Genomic DNA, 20,384 nt, shown 5'->3' with positions numbered 1-20,384 from the left:
TTTACTGAGTCACCAGGATCATCTTACTGCCTTGTCCACAGGTAATCTAATAATGTCTAGGCATCACTCATATGCAGTTGCATTATGATTAGGTAACAATGACCAGTGTGTGATGAGGAGCCAGTAACATATAAAGCCCAGAGAACCCAAACAAGGCAGGACTGGACCTATGGTGGAAAGAGTGTACTAATAATTTACTGCGTTCTCAGTTTCAGAGTAAATTTGCTGAGGAGGGTAACAGTGACATAAGCTAAGAAAGGTAAAGCGTGGTTATATAAAATTATCAAGGGGATCATTCTTATTTTGTTTAGCAAGATACGTAGTGTGCCAGTTTGGCTATAGTTAATTATCTTTGAAATGCAAGCTGAAATGCAGCTATTAGAGATCTATATGCTTGCCAAATGCAAAGATGTTACTGACTTGTTTTGAGTTGTGCAAAACTGTGTATATTTGTAAATTATTAACAGTATTTTACCTGCACTCAGACAAAATTTTTCTCTTCTCATTGGGGTATGCCCTTCTGGTGGGTAGGTAGAAAAGTCTTTTTTTTGTATGAACTATGGCATATGCACAGAAAAGTACCTTCTAAGTGTACAGCTTGGTGGAAAGTCTTTCGTAAATGTAAAATTGTCCCCTCATCACTAGTTTCATTGGACTTTAGGAACTGATGTTTTCCTCCGTAAACTTTTGAGAAGACTCATTTCTTTTTTTAACTTGCTATTTCAGTGTTTGTCATTTTTTCTTTATTGAACAGATGTAAGAAAATAGGATAGGTTTTGGTGTCAGACAGTGTTTAAGAAAATATGCCTCAGAATCAGACAGATCTGGGTTCAAGTTCCTCACAAGGCTGCTTTAAAGATTAAATTAGAGAATAAGCAATGTGTCTGGCACGTAACATATAATTAATGAATTTGATGGCTGATCCTAAGGTTTTTTTTTTTTTAAATAATTAGGAGAGAAGACAATAGTTAAAATACAAGATAGAAAACATTATCTGGTAGGCACAACAGAGTATACACTTACACATTAAAATTTTAGCCAGAATTTTAATCTTCTTTGACCTTATTTAAGAATGTGATAAATCTGCTTTTTAAAAAGTGAACATTAAAGTTACAATTAAAATTTTAATAGCTACAAAGCAGCATTTTCAGGTTCAAACATAAGAATAAGACAAGCCTTTTTGGTTTTTAAAAGCAGAATGAGTGAAATAAACTATAAAATTATTTAAGTTTACAAATAGTTATAATGATCTTTATTCCTTTTGGCATATTATTTTCAAATTGATGTTTTGTCACCAGTTAGATGGATTGAAAAAATTAAGTATATTATTGTGATTTTCTGAAATAAAACTAGTTTTCTACTTATTCTTTTTACCTACTAAAGGTAGAATTTATTAATAGTTAAATATCAATGGTAGTTTTATTAATTTGTATGCTGGATCAGGTAGTTTTTGCTTACTGTAAAAAGCAACACTAACTTTTTGACAGTTGTCTGGATTGAGTGGTTGATTCTTTTGGTTTGAACTGGCGAGGCTAGGGCTGAATGATCTATGATGGCTTCATTCATGTCAGGTAGTTGGCTGAGTTTTTGGTCTGGGAGGGACTTTATATTTCTGATAATTTGCTTGATTTTAGCTGGGATGGTGGCCACAAGACTTTCAGCATCTAGTAGGCTAATTTTGGCTCATTCACATGGAGGCAGGAAGGTTTCCAAAAAGGAATAAAAGACAATAGCACTTTTTCAAGTCTCTCTTTTTGTCCCAAGCTAGTATCCTGTTAGCCAGAGGGAGCCATCGTGTTAACAGCATGTAACAGCCACTATTTCAAGTTTTCCTGGGCAGTAACAGAATACATTAAGGACTGGATAGAGTTAGCGTGTATCTGTACTACATATTCCACAGTTTATAACTTCTAATAGTATTCAACATTCAGAAATTGTAATGAAGAAAGAAGGTAGGGTTAGTTGTTTTAGGTTTGGTATAATCAGAGGTAGGTAAGGAGGAACTTTACAGCATTGCTGAAATGGATGATGTTGGGTTCATCTGGGTCTGAAGGTAAGAGATATTAAAAATGTATGAAGGTCTGGGAAAAAAGAGGTCTAGGGACTGAGGGAAGTGAGGAGGTCAGGGAGCAGATTCAGTGAGAATAAAAGAAGTAGAATGAAGAAAAGCAGTTTTGGTCAGCAAGGGATTTTCAGAGTTTGAGAAAAAATGGATCTGCATAATGATAAACTCTAAGATGAGGTGGAAAAAGGTAATTAAAGCTGAGAAAGAGAAGTCTGAGTCCAAAGTCTTGGAAAGATTCACTGCTTGAACATTTATTCCACCTCAAAGGTCCTTGCATGTGCTAACATTCCTGCTTCTGTGCATCAGTGTGATGTCATAGAGATAGATGAAGTGTGATATGGTAGAAAAGTTCTGAATTACTTGTTGAAGTCATTGAGCAACATGGGAGAAGGACTGGGAGAGTATCAACAGCTGTAGAGGAAAGATGAGGAAATAATCTGATGCTGCAGGTTTGTATGAAATTCATGGACTTATTTTCCAATTAGGAAAATATATTTTTTTCCTGTTTATCTACTTTTTAAAAATATTTGACTCTTTTCCCTTCTATATCACATTTATGTTTTAATATTTACTTAGAATAGATACCCCTAGCGAGTTAGGGAAGGAGGGGTTGAGAAAATAGAGAAGGAGGTAGGATTGATAGGTTTTTTAAATGATTAAAGTTAGGAAGACAAAGTTTCTCAACTGTCCATTTTCTGTAATATTAGAAATCTTTTAATTCTAGATAATGAATCAAGAGGTCTTATTTACCGTAATCCAAACTTTAAGGCACTCAAAAGGCAGAGACTAAATAAAATGTTATCCTAATAACGCAAAAAAATTTTAGAAATGTAACATTTGTTTTTTAAAATTTTAGACTGCTAACCAGTTTTACTAATAGAGTACTAGTCATTAAAGTTTATGTGTGTCTTTTATGTCTTTTTACTTTTATAAAAATATGGAACCAGAATTAAGATGATATGGCTGTTGGTCATTGACCTGTAAAGTTTTAGTTTGGAAGAGATCTTAAGATCCTAATCACCTTGTATAATCCAAATAATACATTTCATGAAAATATGTATAAAGCTGTTTTTCAGATGTTCACATTGTATATACGTATTTAATCTTAGCAGTATAAATGAAACTTATTTTAATAATTTTCTCCATAAAGATTTCATAAGCAACTAATTAGCCATGTGTATTTGTAACATTACTAAAAAGGCCCTCTTGGGTCGCTGGGTGGCTCAGTCAGTTAAGCCTCCGACTCTTGATTTCAGCTGGGGTTATGATTTCAGGGGCATGAGATTGAGCCCCACATTGAGCTTTGTGCTCAGCGTGGAGTCTGCTTAAGATTCCATCCCTCTCCCTCTGCCTTCCCACCCCATTCATATACTCTCTCTCTTAAAAAAAAAAAAAGCCCTCTTAAATTATATAGCCAGTTACTTGAATATTTAATTACAAATGAGAAACCAATGTTCATGTTAATTTTTTAGTACACTGAAAACTAATTTTTCTGACCTTGTTTCTTAGATTTTTCCAATGATTAAATATTGGGATTTTATTTTCATAAGTACTTGTTAGACTTAAGAATACCATGTACTTTATTAACTACTAGACAGAGTTATCTAGCATAGATAGGAAAGACTAGTTGGCTTTGATGGGTTATATGTGCCTTAAATTAATTTTTAAAGTTTTTTTCTACCTGTAATTTATAGATACCTATACATATATCTCTACATATAGCTTCTACCCATGTTAATTTTTATTTTTTATGTTTAGGATAAATTTATTTACCATACGGCTCCAGTTGAAAAATCACATGGCAGACTGCAAAGCAGAACATCAACATCAAGATCACAAAAGAAAAAATCCAAGTCACCTGAGAGAAATAAATATTGCATAAATGCAAAAAACTACGAACAGCCTACAATTTCTTCAAAATCACACTCTCCATCTCCCTACACAAAAAGACGCATGTGTGAGCTATCTGAAGACACCAGGCGGCGGCTGGCCCATTTAAATCTGGGACCCTATGAATTCAAAAAAGAAACAGATAAACCTCCATTTGTGATTAGACATGTATGTGTTCTCTTAAACATTTCCATTTGAAACCAATCTAATCTGTTCTTTCACTAAAATATTATTCTGAAACTTCTTTCAACTTCTGGCTTCTATTAATAATTTTCTTTCCTGAACTGTTAGCTGAGGAATCTAAAATGGAAAATTAGAGTAAAAGAACATTCTTTTTTCAGTCTTTAAACCTGACAGAGGTCAAGTTCCATTATGAATACCATGTTAAATCCTTTAAGTATCCATTTCCTTTCTTCCTATACACTGGACAGTGTAATAACTCTACAAATTGAACTTAGATGTAACTGACATTAGTACTAAAATGGCAGAGTAGGATTTTAAAAGAGGACCAACTTTTCTTTATGAAAAGGAAGACCCCCCTTTTCTAGCCTTTTTAAAAATTATAATGGAAAGTTAAGTTTCCTTTGATATTATGTCCCTTGGGTAAACCTTATATAATGGATCTTTGAAGCAAATCACTATTTGATGAGGATGGGAAGGCCTTTGAAAGTGAAGAGAGTTAACTTAGGGTAGCATAGCTGTAATCTTCCCAAACAGAAGACTGCTTTTGATATGGTTTAAACTTAGAGCTTGTGTTCATGTGATAGTCAAGTAGACTTTGGCTAATTTTAGGGGTCTATAATATTTCAGAATGTTTAATAAAGGACTTTCTTAGAATTCTCAGTTTCTTGAATTTTTGTAAAGAATTTTTATCCTAAAAGTATTTCTTTAACAAAAGCTTGCAATTTAATAAAAATTACTAATAAATACATATAATAGTAATAATGAATGTTAAGATTTAAGTGCCTACAGAAGCAAAACAACTTTTGGGGTTATCTATAAAGTTATTTCTGACTTTAATGTCTAATTCATCTTTTTCTAAATTCTAATATGTAAATATAACCATGTAAAGATGCTCCTTGGATAATCTAATGGGTTTTTGAAAATACACCATCTGAAAATTCAGATTTTTTTGTGTGTGATATATATTTTTTTAATTTTAGATGTAATTACATTAAGCAACATTTCATTCCATTTTTATATTTTGACTACAAATCATTTATTCTTTTAACCTTAGGTAACAGGTTTTTTATTGTAAAAAGAAAACTTATAATGGGTGCTTTTAAATGGTAATATTTTATTGAGATTATTGTGATTACATTTGTCTTTTTTTCTATAGATTTGTTTATAGGTGCTGGCCACATTTTTTGTTGTTGTTTGGACATATCCAGATAAGATTTACTTGCTGGTTGGATGGCAGTTTCAGAAAACCTTTCATTTTATGACTGCTCGCCATTACAAATTAAGTTGAAAAGATATTATTAAATTCTAATCTGAAGGAATAGTAGCATTTTAATTAAAATGCCCATGGGCAAAATAACCAGTAATAGTTAGTGGGCGTTAGCCACAAAAAAAAAAATTGTTGAGGGAAATAATTTCTCTTCAAGTGCTCATTAAATTGCTGTTTTTTCACACTAGTGTTCAAAGTGGAATAATTCTAATACTGCTAGGTGTAGGCCTTGATGTTTTCAGTGAAGAGATTTCCTTTATAGCTTTCCAGATCACAGAAAAAAATGCATACTTCTAAGCCTACAGTTAGAAAATTGCTTACATTTGGGTGCCGGGGTGGCTCAGTCTGACTCTTGATTTTGGCTCAGGTGGTGGTCTCAGGATCATGAGATTGAGCCCCACATTGAGCTCTGGGCTTAGCAGGGAGTCTGCATGAGATTCTCTCCCTCTGCCCCTCCCCTCCATGATCTCTCTCTCTCTCCAATAAATACATAAATCTTAAAAAAAAAAAAAGAAAATTGCTTACATTATCATATAAGAAATGGGATTTTTTCCAGTTGTATTTGCATAGAGATGTCTTTTCTTCCCCCCATAGCCATTCATGATTTCAAAAGCACTTAATAAATTGATAAACAAAATTTTAATTTCATGGGCTCCTGGGTGACTCAGTCGGTTAAGTATCCGGCTCTTGATTTCGACTCAAGTCATGAGCTCAGCATTGTGAGTTGGAGCCACACATCGGGCTCCATGCTGAGCATGGAGTCTGCCTAAGATTATCTCTCTCTTCCTCTGCCCCTCCCTCCTCCTGCGTGCACGCTGTCTATCTCTCTTTCTCTCTCCCTCCCTCCCTCGTCTCTCAAAAAAAATAATTTCATACGTGCATATGTAAAAAGTTAATACCTTTAGAAAAGACTTTCTAGTTTTACATACATTGTGTGAAAAACAGTCTCACATAGTAAGGAGCAGTTTCAAGAAACTAACTAGAATGTTCCCAGACAAACTAGCACAACCATCCCAGAAAAGGTAAATAGAATTATTTTCTTTTACCTTGATACAGAATAGGATCTTTTTTCTCTATTGCAGTAAAATACTCATAAAATGTACCACTTTAGCCATTTTAAAGTGTATAATTTCAGTAGCAGTAAGTACATGTTGTGCAACTGTCACTACGATCTAGTTCCAGTACTTTTTCAATCATCCGAAATGAAACCCTATACTCATTAAGCATTCACTCACCATTTTTCCCTTTCTTCAGCCCCTGGCAACCACTAATCTGCTTCCTATATGGATTCTCCTACTCTGCCTTTTCATCTAAGTGGAATCCTGCAAAGATAGACCTTTCTGCCTGGCATCTTTCATTTAGCACAGTGTTTTTGAGTTTCATTCATGTTATAGCATGTATCAGTCCTTGGTTCTTTTTATGGTTGAATAATATTTCATTGTATGGATATATATGACATTTTGTTTGTCCATTCATCTGTTGATGGACATTGGGCTGCTTTCACCTTTTGGTTATGTGAATAGTGCTTCCATGAACATTCATACACAAGTTTCCATTTGAGTATCTGTTTTCATGCCTAATTGCTGGGTCATGTGGTGTGTCTGTGTTTAACTTGTTGAGGAATTGTCAAACTGAATTGTCAAACTGTTTTCCACAGTGACTGTCCCATTTTTACATTCTCTCCAGCAATGTTTGAGGGTTTCACTTTATCCACATTCTCACTAACACTTACTATTTTGTTTTGTTTTCTTTTTATTATAGCCATCCTAGAGGGTGTGGATTGGTCTCTCATTATGGCTTTTTTTTCTCATTATGGTTTTGATGTGCATTTCCCTAATAAATAATGATGTTGAACATCTTTTTATGTGCTTTTAGCCATTTGTATATTTTCTTTGGAGAAATGTCTATTCAAGTTCTTTGTCCATTTTTAATTGTTTTTTTTTTTTTACTTTTTTATATTTAGTTGTAAGTTTGTTTTATATATTTAGGATTCTAAATCCTTATCAGGTATGATTTATAAAGATTTTTTTTTCATTCTATGGCTTGTCTTTTCACCTTTTTTTAAAATTTAATTTTTTTAAATTGTGGTAAAATATACACAATATAAAATTTACCATTTTAACCATTTTAAGTGTATAGTTCAGAGGCAGTAATTATATTCACATCATGAAGTAGTATCTCTCACTATGATTTTGATTTGTATTTCCCTAATAATTAGTGATATTGAGTATTTTTTCTTGTGCTTATTGGTCATTTGTATATCTTTTGGAGAAATGTATATTTAAGTTCTCCCACTTTTTAATTGAGGAGTTTTTTTCAGGGTTGTAGAAGTTTCTTTATATATTCTGGATATTAATGCCTTATCAGATAATTATTTGAAAATATGTATATTTTTATTAAATAGTTTGCTTTTCACTCTCTTAATAGTGTCCTTTTATGTACAAAGTTTTTAATGTTGATCAATAGAGCTATCTTTTTTACAGTTTATATCACTCTTTTTTCTTTTTCATTAGAAAACATGCTTAGCTGCAACAATATGTAAGCTATAAAGCACTAAGCGTGCTGGGCCCTGAACATAGCCAAGTAAAGACACTGTTTGAATTCAGCATCTATCTAAGTAGCAAATGGCTAAACTTGCTTTTTAAATGTGGCAAAATAGCTTCCTCTTTTTGTAGTTTTGTAATGGAAAGCCAACTGGGCAATGGGGTAATGGAGATTTCAACTGTAAATTTGTTAATTTTAAAATAGACTCAAATTTATAATTAAAAAATTCTGGAGTTTAATTTCAATTTTATTCAAACATGAACAGCAAAATACTCAACTAAGCTCTGGCTTCAGAACATGCCTGAACCACACAGGCACTGTCGTGTTAACCTGATGACTACAGTCTATGTACTTGAGTTGATTTTCAGGTGCCATGAGACTGAAAGAACATTTAAGTTCTTTTTGACTTTCAATCTTGCTTCTTCTAGGTCGACCCCCCAAGTCCCAGGGCTGATGTTTTATTTGGATCTTCTGGCAGAGACTGTGAAAGAGATGGATGGTCTAGGATGCACAATGGTAACTTAAAAGTTGTCTCTCTTCATTACTTTAGTTTCCTTGGTACAGTCAAGTCTTTCACTTGGCGTCAATGAACAAAAATAGATTCTTTGCTGTGTTATTGGATAATAAGGCATAGTGCTACTTTTTACAACTTGTGAGATACCCATATAGGTACTCTCTAAAAATAATAGAATTTCTATGCTTCTATAAATTAATCTCCCTCTTTGAGATTCAAAATACATAATAGCATATTGAAGACTGATAACCTTCTAGTGAAGAAAAAAACAACATGGTTTTGTTTTGCTCAAAAATTTTTAAATTTATTGGACTATGGAACCATTTTCCTGCTTTAACATACACTCCTTAGTTTGTGGAATAGGCTTTGGGAAACACCACAGTAAAAAATGTTCAAGGTTATGGGTTTTGGACATACATTTACACATATATTTGAATACTTGCTCTGTCACTTATTTATAAATTGGGCATTCTTGAACAAGTCATTTTAACTACTTTGATAATCAATATATTAAAGAATGAAGATAACACAGTAAGTATGACCATGTAAAATGCCCTAGCACACAGGCCTTAAGATCCACTGTCATTATAATAATACTTAGATTTCTGAAAAGATAATGTCCTTTAAGTTTAGTTTACAGGAATCTTTTTTTCATCATAGGCCCTGGTTCTAATGGTTAGATAAATTATTTCTTAAGTTCAATCTGAAGATGACTTTTACAAAGAAGATTAAATAGTGTTATATGATTAGGGATATTTGAGTGTTAATATCTATAATCACTGGTTAGTCGGTTCAGCAAGCATTTCCCATCAGCCTTTAAGTTAATTCACTACATACTGAAAAAGGCATAGAAGAAGAAAAATGAGACAGTGAAAAAAACACAATCATAACATGTAGTGAGCTGCATGTATAGAATCTTTTTTTTAAATGGGAAAATGAAACATTCTTCTCTGAGAACATGCAGAGTTTGTGCTCATTTATTTTGCTTTTTTAGCATTAGCAGGGAGATAGATGTGGTAATCACTAGGTCTTTTATAACCACAATAGCAGATTATATGAAATTAGGGACAGATGTTATACTCTGTTTCCCCTCTTGGAAGAAATTTATGGACATGGAAAAAAAGGTTTAAGAACAAGAAAATCGAAAATAACTTCAATATAGATATTCCTTTGGAAGATGCTTTTAGAATGCACTGAGGCATCTGATTTCTCTCGATAATTATTATGTATTTGCCAGCAGAACTGTTAGAGTTTCCAGTAACTTTTGATCGCCACAGTCAGCTACCTATGTAGAGGTACAATCAGAGAGGTCAATAGTGAGGTCTGCTTTTTTTCTTTTAACTTTTTATTTAGAAATAATTTTAGACTTACAGAGAAGTTGAAATAGGATAAAGAATCCCCATATAACTTTCAGAATCCACAAATACTAATACTTGGTTTTCCCTCTTTATCTCCTCCCTACCCCCCCCCAGTTCCACCTCTGTATGTATGTTTGTATATAAACTTTTTTTTTTTTTTGACAAGCACATTGCTATGGACAGAATTATGTCCCTCCAAGATTCTTATGTTGAAGCTCTAACCTGAAATGTAGTATTTGGAAATGGGGAAAAGTAAGTAGGTTTAGATAAGGTTAGGAGGGTGGGGCCTTCATGATAGGATCAGTGCCCTTATAAGAAGAGAAACCAGAAATCTTGCTTTCTCTCTCTGCCTCATGCGGACACAGGCAGAAGGTAGCCATCTTCAAGCCAGAACTAGAGCTCTCCCCAGAACCTGACTGCCCTGACACCTGGATTTCAGACTTCTAGCCTCCAGAACTGTTGTAAAAGCCCCCAAGTCTATATGGTATTTGTTATGGCAGCCCAGGGAGACTAATGCAGATATTATGTGATATAATTATGAAAAGCAGAAAATGGACAATGATATAATAATAGTAACTAATCTATAAACCTAACTCAGATTTTGCTGCTTGTCCTCATAATATCTTTATAGCAAAAGAAATTGCACATCATGCATGGTCTTCAGTTTAACATGTCTCTTTAGTTTTCTTTAAAATGGATCAGTTCCTTAATCTTTCTTTGTGTTTGACATTGATAATTTTGGAGAGTATAGGCCAGTTATTTGGTTGAATGTCCCTCAGTTTGGGCTTGTTTGATTTTCCCTCATGATTAAATTTAGATTATTCATTTCCCTCCAGAATACAACAGATGTGATGTGTTACTCTCAGTGCAACATGTCAGGAAACGTGTGATACTGCTTTGTTACTGGTGATATTCATTTGCTCATTAATTAAGATGGGGTCTGCTAGATTTCTCCATCATAAAGGTGCTATCTCTTCCCTTTGTGGTTAAGGGGGAGATATTTTGAGACTATTATATCCTGTCACCTCAACTTTGATCCCTTTAGCATACATTGATGATTCTTGCTTGAAAAAGTTTGTTACTGTAAAGTTTGCCAAATAGTGATTTTTAAAAATTCCGTTATTCTTTGTACATTTATTACTTGCCCTTCTACTATAAGGAGTTTTTTCATCTCATTTCTCTACTTTTAATGTCCCTATTCTTTTGACTGCCTTTTTTTTTCCTGTCTGGCAATTGGTGGTTATGTTTTGGAGTCTCATCAGCTATTGAAATACATACGGGAATTTCTTATGATAGAATCTCTTATTATGTTAGAGTGAATTTTCATTAGTGACTTTAATGGAAATTCTTAAACCTTTTCTTGCCAAATTATCCTACCTAAAAATTCTTAAGTTTTTATAGGATACCATTTCACCACCATTGACTATTTTAGTCATCATAATAATCACATGAGGATGAATTTAAGTGTATTTGATCAAGAAAAATGACAGAGGCCTAGACAGGTTAAGTGGCTTGTTGGAGAGTTCCAGAATAGCCCTGGTTGGTCTGGGGTCCAGCGTTTCTCTCCCCAACCCCTCCCACCACTCTCCTCCCACTTTCTCTATTTCCATTTAGATGTATTTTTTTTAAGATAAATTTTTCAAGCACATTTTCTTTATCTGGAATTTCCATAGTATATCATTCTAACTGTAATTTGTGCAGTCCTTTTGAAGAGATCTGGCACGTCTTGTGCTGCAAGAATGTTTGTAAGCTTTATCCAGTCACTGGTGTTTTTGAAGAGGAAATTGAGGGCATCATCCTGGCCCCTTTTTTATTTGCTTAGAATATGAAAAGATGTTAGATTCTATCTCCCCCTTGGAGGGAACTTCTCTTATTCCCTTTATTTTGAAGATTCTTTTATGAGTTTCATTTCTACCTAAGATTGTAATCTTTTATGAGATTCTGCTAATCTCTTTGTTTGGTGGTTATTGTTTGTAAAGTAAAATAAATTGGAAATTACATTCCAAAACCTAATATGTCATTACTCGAATAGAGAACAATAAACGGTAACATTTTACTATTCTGAGTAAAATAGCAAATAGTCATTGTATATATAGTTATTAGCAAAATATCTTGTTTGTATTTAAATGTGTGCCTCATCTCATAGAGCAGTAGGCAGCTGAGCTGTGTCATTTTAGGAATTCCTTTCTGATTTCCTATTATTTATTAAACATTTTTAACTTTAGTGAGCTATAATTTATATATCATAAAATTCACCTATTTTGAGTGCACAACTGAAGTATTTTAAATAAATTTGCACAGTTATAAAATCTCTACAATCCATTCTTAGAATATTTTCATCATCCAAAAGAGTTTCCTCATACCCATTTGCGGTAAATCTGTATTCTCACCTTGAGTCCCTGGATTGTTTCCACTTTGGGCCATTATGAATGATGCTACTTTGAACATTTGCACTGAGGTCTTTGCATAGACACATGTTTTTATTTCTTTTGGATACCTAGGAATGGAATTGCCAGTTCATATGGTAAGTTTATATTTAACTTTTTAAAAAATTGCCAGCTGTTTTCCAACATGGCTCTACCATTTTACATTTCCACCAGCAGTGTATGATGGTCCAGTTTCTCCACATCTTCCACAGCACTTGTTATTGCCTTTATTTTAACCATTCTAGTGGATAGGCAGTCCTGTTTCACTGAAACTTTAATTTACATTTGACTAATGGCATTGAATGTTTTTTCATGTGCTTATTAGACATTAATTTATCTTTTTTCATGATCATCACTCTTCAGTCACTGATAAGTTTGCTGTTTGCTAAACTTCAGACAAGAAAAAAATAGTGAGGGGGAAAGTCTGAGACTTTTGCTGATGAGACGTCAGACAACAATAGAAATAAGAAAGATGAAAACATCAGAGGTCAGAGTAAACAGTTTCTGTTGAAGGTATCACAGGTGAGCAAGAGACAGAAAACACGTTATATGTTTTTCCTTTTTAGAAGGTGTGATCCCCTAAGAGATATTAAACCCTGGTTTTATTTTATAAAACTGGTCATCTTAGCTTTGCTTCCAGTTATAGGGACTGGCATATAGCAAATGCATGGCTGTGTGCTTCATGAAGATTCACAGGAGAGCAGAGGTCAACCTTAGGATGTTATATGGGCCTTAGGATAACAATAGGGTAATTACTGATAAAGGACTCCAGGAGCATACTCTTTGGAGGTTCATTGGTACACACATTCATCAGCAGAGATGTTTTGCAATAGTAGTAGCACTCACTACCAGAATGGGGTTCAATTCCTTAAAATTACAAAAAAAAGGAAGATGATAGTACCCTTCAATTTAAGGTACTATCGAGGTTGCCAGAATAGGGATTGATTCATAGGGAACACATATTGACTATAATAATCAGAATGGGGCTCAAGAATTACTTTGATAGAAAGGATGAACTGATACAGGGATGCTAAGTTTTAGATTAAAGTTCCTTAAATCCTTCTTGGTTAAAGTCAGGATTGGTCCTTTAGGACTGAGTCATATTTGAGCCTATTGAGTGAGGGTCAGCTGTGGAGAGAGGAAGGATGCAAAGGCTCTAAGTTACCAGACTACTCCCAGCAGGAATGGTGACCTTTGTACAAAGTCGATCTTAGTTTCTATATTAGATGGTTGCTATGGAAATATTTTGATGACTGATTGCCACATTTATTTTTAACCCATACAGTTAGTCACTACTTGATATTTAACTAATTTGATTATATATCACATCCATTTTGTTAAATTCAGAATCTGATGTCATTTTTGAGACTAAAGGCACTTTCATTCTCTTGTGTGAACTAATCAAAGACCTTAGTTCCATTACTTCTGGCTATATAGGAAGTCAGCTTCCTGAAATGTAAAGTAGAAATAACCGTTCGCCTTAGGTGTTCTATCAGTCCGCTCCGGCTACCGTAACAAAATACCATAGATGGGACTTAAACAGGAGACGTTTATTTTTCTCACAATTCTAGAGGCTGGGAAGTCCCAAATTGAGGTGCTAGCAAAGTAGGTTTCATTCTGAGACCTCTTCTCTTGATTTGTAGAAAGCTGCCATCTCACTGTATGCTCACATGACCTCCTTTTTTTGTGTACATGTGGAGAAGGAGATGAGGGGGAGCATGCGAGCACATGTGCACGTGCAAGCTCTCTGCTGTCTCTTCTTAGAAGGGTGCTCTTTCCATCGTGAGGGACCTACCTGCATGACCTCATCTAATCCTGGTTACTACCCAAAAGTCCCATCTCCACATACCATCACTTTGGGGGTTAGGACTTCAACATAGGAATTTTGGGAGGAGACAAACATTCAGTCCATAACACCTATTCTGTTTCATGCGGTTATTCGAGAACCAGGTAATGGCTAACCTTTATTGAATGTGTTTTCTGCTGGCCTTGATTCTAAATACTAATATTCATTGGTTACTTACAATAATCAAGAATTTTAGATACTATTATTTATCTCCATTTTACAGATCAAAAAAAATGAGGTATAAAGAAGTAAAGTCAAAGGTGATCGAGATCACACACACACACACATGTACACGCACAATCTGAGTTAGCTCTAATTTTTCTTCATATTTTTCTTAAGTGTGACCCATCCATTAAGGCCCCGGTCAGCTTTCTCCTCCTTTAGGAAGTTTTCTCTGATTGTCTTCAACCTTGAGAGATTAATCTCTGATATGACTTTTTTAAATAGCATTAATTGCCTGTACCATTCTGACTTAGCCTCTTCTTTTATGCTGCTGTTACCCAACTTTGTATAACTTAACCGAAGTAAATTACAAGCATTTCCTGTGCGTGGGCCATGACTTTTATCTCCTTTATCTCCTGCTTTTAGCATATAGTGAGTAATTATTGGTAAGGGTGATGAAGTGCAAACATTGGGAACCTCAGTAACAGCTGGATTTCAAAATAAAAGAAAATTATAAATCTTATCTCCGTTAGGGTAGGTTTACAAATGGTTTGTGGAAAGCAGAAGACATATTGACATTTTAATATACTGGTACTTTTAATATTACATTAGCTGCCAGAAAGAATATATACCAAGTACAGAAATTATTACCTTAATTTTCAAAGTTAGCATGTGTGGAGAATTAGGTTCATTATGTCTGTATCATTCTTTTATTTCTGCTACTGTGGCCATGCCATACATTATTAGACCTTACGGAAAAGGAGTTGAGCTGGGATTTATTTTTATTTTTAATTTTGAAAAGCACTTGAAGTAAGTTGAGTCTTACTGACTTAAATGGTGAAGTTGGCCTTATGTGAAAGACATTAATGTTTCAGCTATTCTCTGTAATGGTTCAGGACACTTGGAAAACAAACAAGATCTTGTGCCATAAAAGAAAGCTAATTAATTGACTATTGACTATCCTAGGTCTCTATCTATATAATCATTTCTTTTTTTTTTTTTTTTGGATAAGGTGATTTGGGAAAGTAAAATATAGAATGTTAGAATGCTTTTGACTAGAATGTGTAAGGAAGTAGAATTGCAAATTATGGTTCTGATTTGCTTGAATGTCAATATACAGAGATTATAATACTTAAATGTTGACTCCTTTAAGTAATGAGGAAAACCCAAAATCTGCATCTGCAATATAGTGGTCCTTATCCCAGGAGAGAGAATAGTTTTATAATCTACTTTGTTACAGATACTGTGCTAGGAACTTTCTTAAGCGGTATAATTTAATCATTACTATGACTCTCTGAGGCAAAGTAGGCATTGTCTTCACACTTTTAAATGTGCTATGGTGAGCGCTGTGAATTGGGTAAGACTGTTGAACCACAGACCTGTACCTCTGAAACAAATAATACATTATATGTTAAAAAAAAAAAAAAAAAAGAAGAAGATAGTAGGAAGGGAGAAATGAAAGGGGGGAAATCGGAGGGAGAGATGAACCATGAGAGACTATGGACTCTGAGAAACAAACTGAGGGGGTTTTAGAGGGGAGGGGTTTGGGGGGATGGGTTAGCCTGGTGATGGGTATTAAAGAGGGCACGTGCTGAGTGGAGCACTGGGTGTTATCGGCAAACAATGAATCATGGGATACTACATCAAAAACAAATAATGTATGGTGATTAACATAACAAAAAAAATTTTTTTTAAATAAAAAATAAAATGAGGAATGAAGGGTGCCTGGGTGGCTCAGTCATTGGGCGTCTGCGTTCGGCTCAGGTCATGATCCCAGGGTCCTGGGATCGAGTCCCATGTCAGGCTCCCTGCTCGGCGGGAAGCCTGCTTCTCCCTCTCCCACTCCCCCTGCTTGTGTTCCTGCTCTCGCCATCTCTCTCTATGTCAAATAAATAAATAAATCTTTAAAAAAATGAGGACTGAAACACAGATTAATTATATAACTTGACCAAAGTAATATATTTGGTAAGTGGTGGAATCAGAAATTGCACCTAGGCTTGTTTGACTTAGAACTTGAGAGTAACGATGTTGACGACGAAGTTAGTAATAGTAGCTAACATTTATTTTATTGCTTACATGTAATATTTCATATACTATTTAAAACAATTATGAAAGAGGTACGTGAGACAGAGGAGGAATCTGAGACTTAGAAAGGTTAAACGATGAGCCTAAGGTTATACAGGAGGTGCTGGTGACTGGACTGCAGTATGGATCTATTTGTCAACAAGGTCTGTACACCTCTGCTACCATAATCTAAAGCTGGTCCTCTTGCCTTTATACTCACTTGACTCTAGTGTGGACTCCCAAGAATGGGAACACATGCAGTTTGGCAATACCTATCATATCTATATGTTCAAATTATATTTCATCAGAAATTACTTTATCTACTAAAGATTATCCATTTCATGTAGGCAGATTGGTTTAGCAACAAAAAATTATTCTGGTCTATATTCTGATATCTCCAGCTCTAATGAAAACATTATTTGTGAAATCACCTAACTATTGAAGAATGGATACAGATTTTAACTTGTTGTGTATCACCTTTACTTATAGGGCATTGTTGAGGGATTTTAAGATACTTTTGAAAACTGTATGAAATTATAATCATAGAAATCAAAGAAATTATAAACATAGAAACATAGAAATCATAGCAAAAACCAAAGATGAAACCAAATTTTCTTCTTTCTGATATGAAATATTTATAATTTAATTCTTTTGTACATCCTTTTTCAGATCATTCTCATCTTGGCTGCTACCGACCCAAGGATTATAAGGTATGTAAGTATAAATTACAGAATGAAATTGTCCTGGCTTTCACATAAAAGCATATGCACATTTCTTATACATATGATCAGAGATTATCATTATCATTTAGTCAAGAAAATGCACAAACAATATTGTCATATCATGGAATATCATTATTTTGGCTACAATGTCAAGTGGTAGCATGGACTTTTCATTGAATGTCTTCATACAACAATTTGCGGCTTTTGATTATTCATTTAGATTAATTATTGAATGTGTTTGTGTATGTGTGTGTGAGAGACATAGACAAACTGGTTGTTACTTTAGTAATACCTTGCACATTACTGTTTCTCAAATTCATTCATAGAGCATCCTTATAATTTTTACAATATCTGCATGCAATTTGTGCTATTTTCTTTAAATTCACCTTTTTATTCAACTCACTACTATAAATGAAAAATCAGTATCCCATGCTTTAAATGGATGATAGCTCTAAAGGATACAGTGAAAACAAAACAATGTTACAAAGTTCTGGCTAAATAATGGTTGTTTTCCAAAGGCTCTGAGGCATGTTCTCTATTTCTTAAAATGAGATAACCAACGATAGAGAGGTGTAGGAAACATACCAATAGCTAACTGAGGATTTCTGACTGAAAGAGAATTGAAAAGATAATACATTTTTTCTTGTAACTCAGTGTTATTTAGTATATGTCCATGTGCCATGTAAAATAATCCTGTGTATCATCTAAAATCACTTTGGGTACCGTATTAAATTATCTGCCATACCACTAGTAGTTTGTGTTCTCCATTTTGAGAAGCATCACCTCAGAGTTTGTCTTTTCTATTCCTAAGTGAAAGCTTTTTGATAAGGAGTATCATTGTATTTGAGAAAACAAAACAAAAACAAAAAATATTGCTGTCCTTATAATACCTTTGCTTATTTACTTGAAAACAATCTTTTGTGTCTACTGGCACTGAACAGCATAATTTAAGTACTTTGCCATGCTTTGAGCATGATAAAAGAAATATGGAACAGTTAAGGTAATGAATCAAGGCATTGTATGACTAAGGGCTCAAATCTAATGGTATCAGAATCATCTAGGTGGAACTTTATAAAAATTCATTCCAGGTACTAAATTGAATTGTTGAGAATGGAGGCTGGAAATTTTTACATTTTTAACACCTTTCCCAGTGATTCTGGTGCAGCTGTCTTGCCATCTAGTGTTTGAGGACTGGCATTTGAGAACCGCTAGTATGGGCTATGAGTACAGCAACTGTATTGGTGGAACCGTCCCTCGTACAGTGAGTGTATATGGTCGCACCCTTGTTTAAGGCTGCTGCTAGAGGAGTGTGTGTTTGGCATAATTCACCTGGTGCAGACCTGTCCTGTTATGTGGACTGTATTTCAAACACACACACACACACACACACACACACACACACACACACACACACACACACGTACAAGCACACTGATGTGTCTAATATATATGTGTGTGCACACACATAGGTCAAAAAGCACAATATTCCTTACCTTGCAGGGAAGCTACCCTAGTTGGTCTACCTAAGGGATAAGCCTGTCTTTGTACCTTTCCTTCAAATTATGCTTCACGATTTATAATCATATATTTATTTTCATCTTTATTTGCATCTTTGTTTAAAATCTGCTTGTTTTACTAATCTCTAAGTTCCAGGATGGTAGGGACCTTATTGATCTTGCTTATTGATAGTACCTAGCATGTTATCTGATATATGGTGTGGATTCCTAATATATGTGTATTGTGTGAGCGAATTTTTTTTTAAGATTTATTTAAGAGAGAGAGAGAGAACAGCGGGAGGGGCAGAGGGAGAGGGAGAGAGAATCTCAAACAGACTGCACTGAGTGTGGAGCCCAGCTCCATCACAGCGTGAGCCGAAACCAAGAGTTGGACGCTTAACCAACTGGGCCACCCAGGCACCCTGTGTGAGTGGATTATTAAGAGAAAACAAGTAAACCAAATATATAAAAATACAGAATGGAGAGACAGGGATAAAGTTTACAGGACACTAATCTTTATCCTAAAGCGACCATAATCTAGCTTTATGTTGGCTGGTCCATTTAAAGATAGCTGTATATATTTACAATCCTCTTTTCCACATGAATTCTTTTTGAAAGAACTGAACTTCTACCCATCTTTATTTCTCTCCCACTCTCATCTCTGGATTCTTCGCTTTTAGGGTTAGAGTAGAAGTTGATCATTCATACTATCCTTGTAAGGCAGTGGGTGGTAAGTAAACTCACAGGATTATTTTTATATTCAAGGGGTAGATTTTCATTGAAATGCATATATAGCATTGAACACTGCTATATTCTCTATGGAAAGAATAAAGAATCTTCTTATAGGCACATAGTAGCTGGTTAATATTCAGGCAGTAGAACACTAGGATTTCTACAAGGAAAAAAGTCATAAAGGTGGGAGTGCTTGCCAAAAATTTCTGGAAAAGCGGAACTTTGCCTGAATTCTGTTGAGAAATATATTTTGCATAGGCAATATAAAAAAGTCTTGGGATTTGGAATAAGTACAGTGTCCTGGGGAATAGAGAAACTACTAGCTTCATTTGAATGGAGGGTGCGTACTGAGGGATAATGGCTTTTTAACATCCTTACTTTTCTATTTTTCCTGCTTCTCCTTATCTATCATATCTACTGCCTCCCTTTTTAAGATTTGTAGTTGTTTGATCATTATCTATTCTTTGGCCAAACTCAACTCTCTTTACCCTGGATGCCTGATAACCAGCTCTTCTCATAAATGCTTGTATTCTTTTCACTGCTTCTTTTCTGTTTTACCATTACTCCCCCGAATCATTGGCTTCTTCTCTCCAATGTATGGTAGTTCCATATGCCTGTGTCATAGGCATTCATTTAGCACATGGGTTCTCAGTGGAGATTGTACCACTGTCAAGGTGGCATTTTAGACGTTAACAGGTACCATTATTGCAGTCATTTAGGGGAAGTACTCTTGATGTTTAATGATCAGGGATGCTAGATATTCTGTAATAGTGGGACAATGCCAAACAGTGAGGAATTCTTATGTCCTGTGTGGCTTTCAGCTGTCTCACCAACCATAATGGAGGTGAAAAACATGTTCATAATTATTAGAACAAATCTAGCTCTACATAAAACACAGAGTACCTTTACATTGTTTTGAAATACATCATATATTATAGGAATACAAGTATATTATAAAGCTTATACTTTACTTTGTTAAAAATATACGGTGTAGTATTACACTGTGATGAAGTATATGGCAGCTCATTTATTTTCCTGGTTTTCTTGTATGGAATGACTTATGATCTTCTTACATTTTAAAACTCCAAACTTATTTATGTAAGTGAGTGCAAGCA

At 34.5% G+C, this 20,384-nt stretch overlaps 1 protein-coding gene across 3 annotated transcripts in view; it reads left to right on the top strand.

The window, feature by feature from the left end:
• Nucleotides 1–20,384, top strand: part of SPATA6 (spermatogenesis associated 6) — a 140,768-nt gene that overhangs the window by 65,957 nt on the left and 54,427 nt on the right. For all 3 annotated transcript variants that reach the window (XM_027625205.1, XM_027625195.1, XM_027625215.2), the window contains exons 7-9: nt 3,824–4,123; nt 8,378–8,465; nt 16,989–17,029. In XM_027625205.1, coding sequence (XP_027481006.1) covers nt 3,824–4,123; nt 8,378–8,465; nt 16,989–17,029 — 429 coding nt within the window. The remainder of the gene's footprint in view (nt 1–3,823; nt 4,124–8,377; nt 8,466–16,988; nt 17,030–20,384) is intronic.

Source organism: Zalophus californianus, chromosome 4, assembly GCF_009762305.2.
Source record: "Zalophus californianus isolate mZalCal1 chromosome 4, mZalCal1.pri.v2, whole genome shotgun sequence".
NCBI lineage: Eukaryota > Metazoa > Chordata > Mammalia > Carnivora > Otariidae > Zalophus > Zalophus californianus.
Note: the sequence above shows the minus strand (reverse complement) of the source record. Positions and strands in the feature narration are given on the sequence as shown.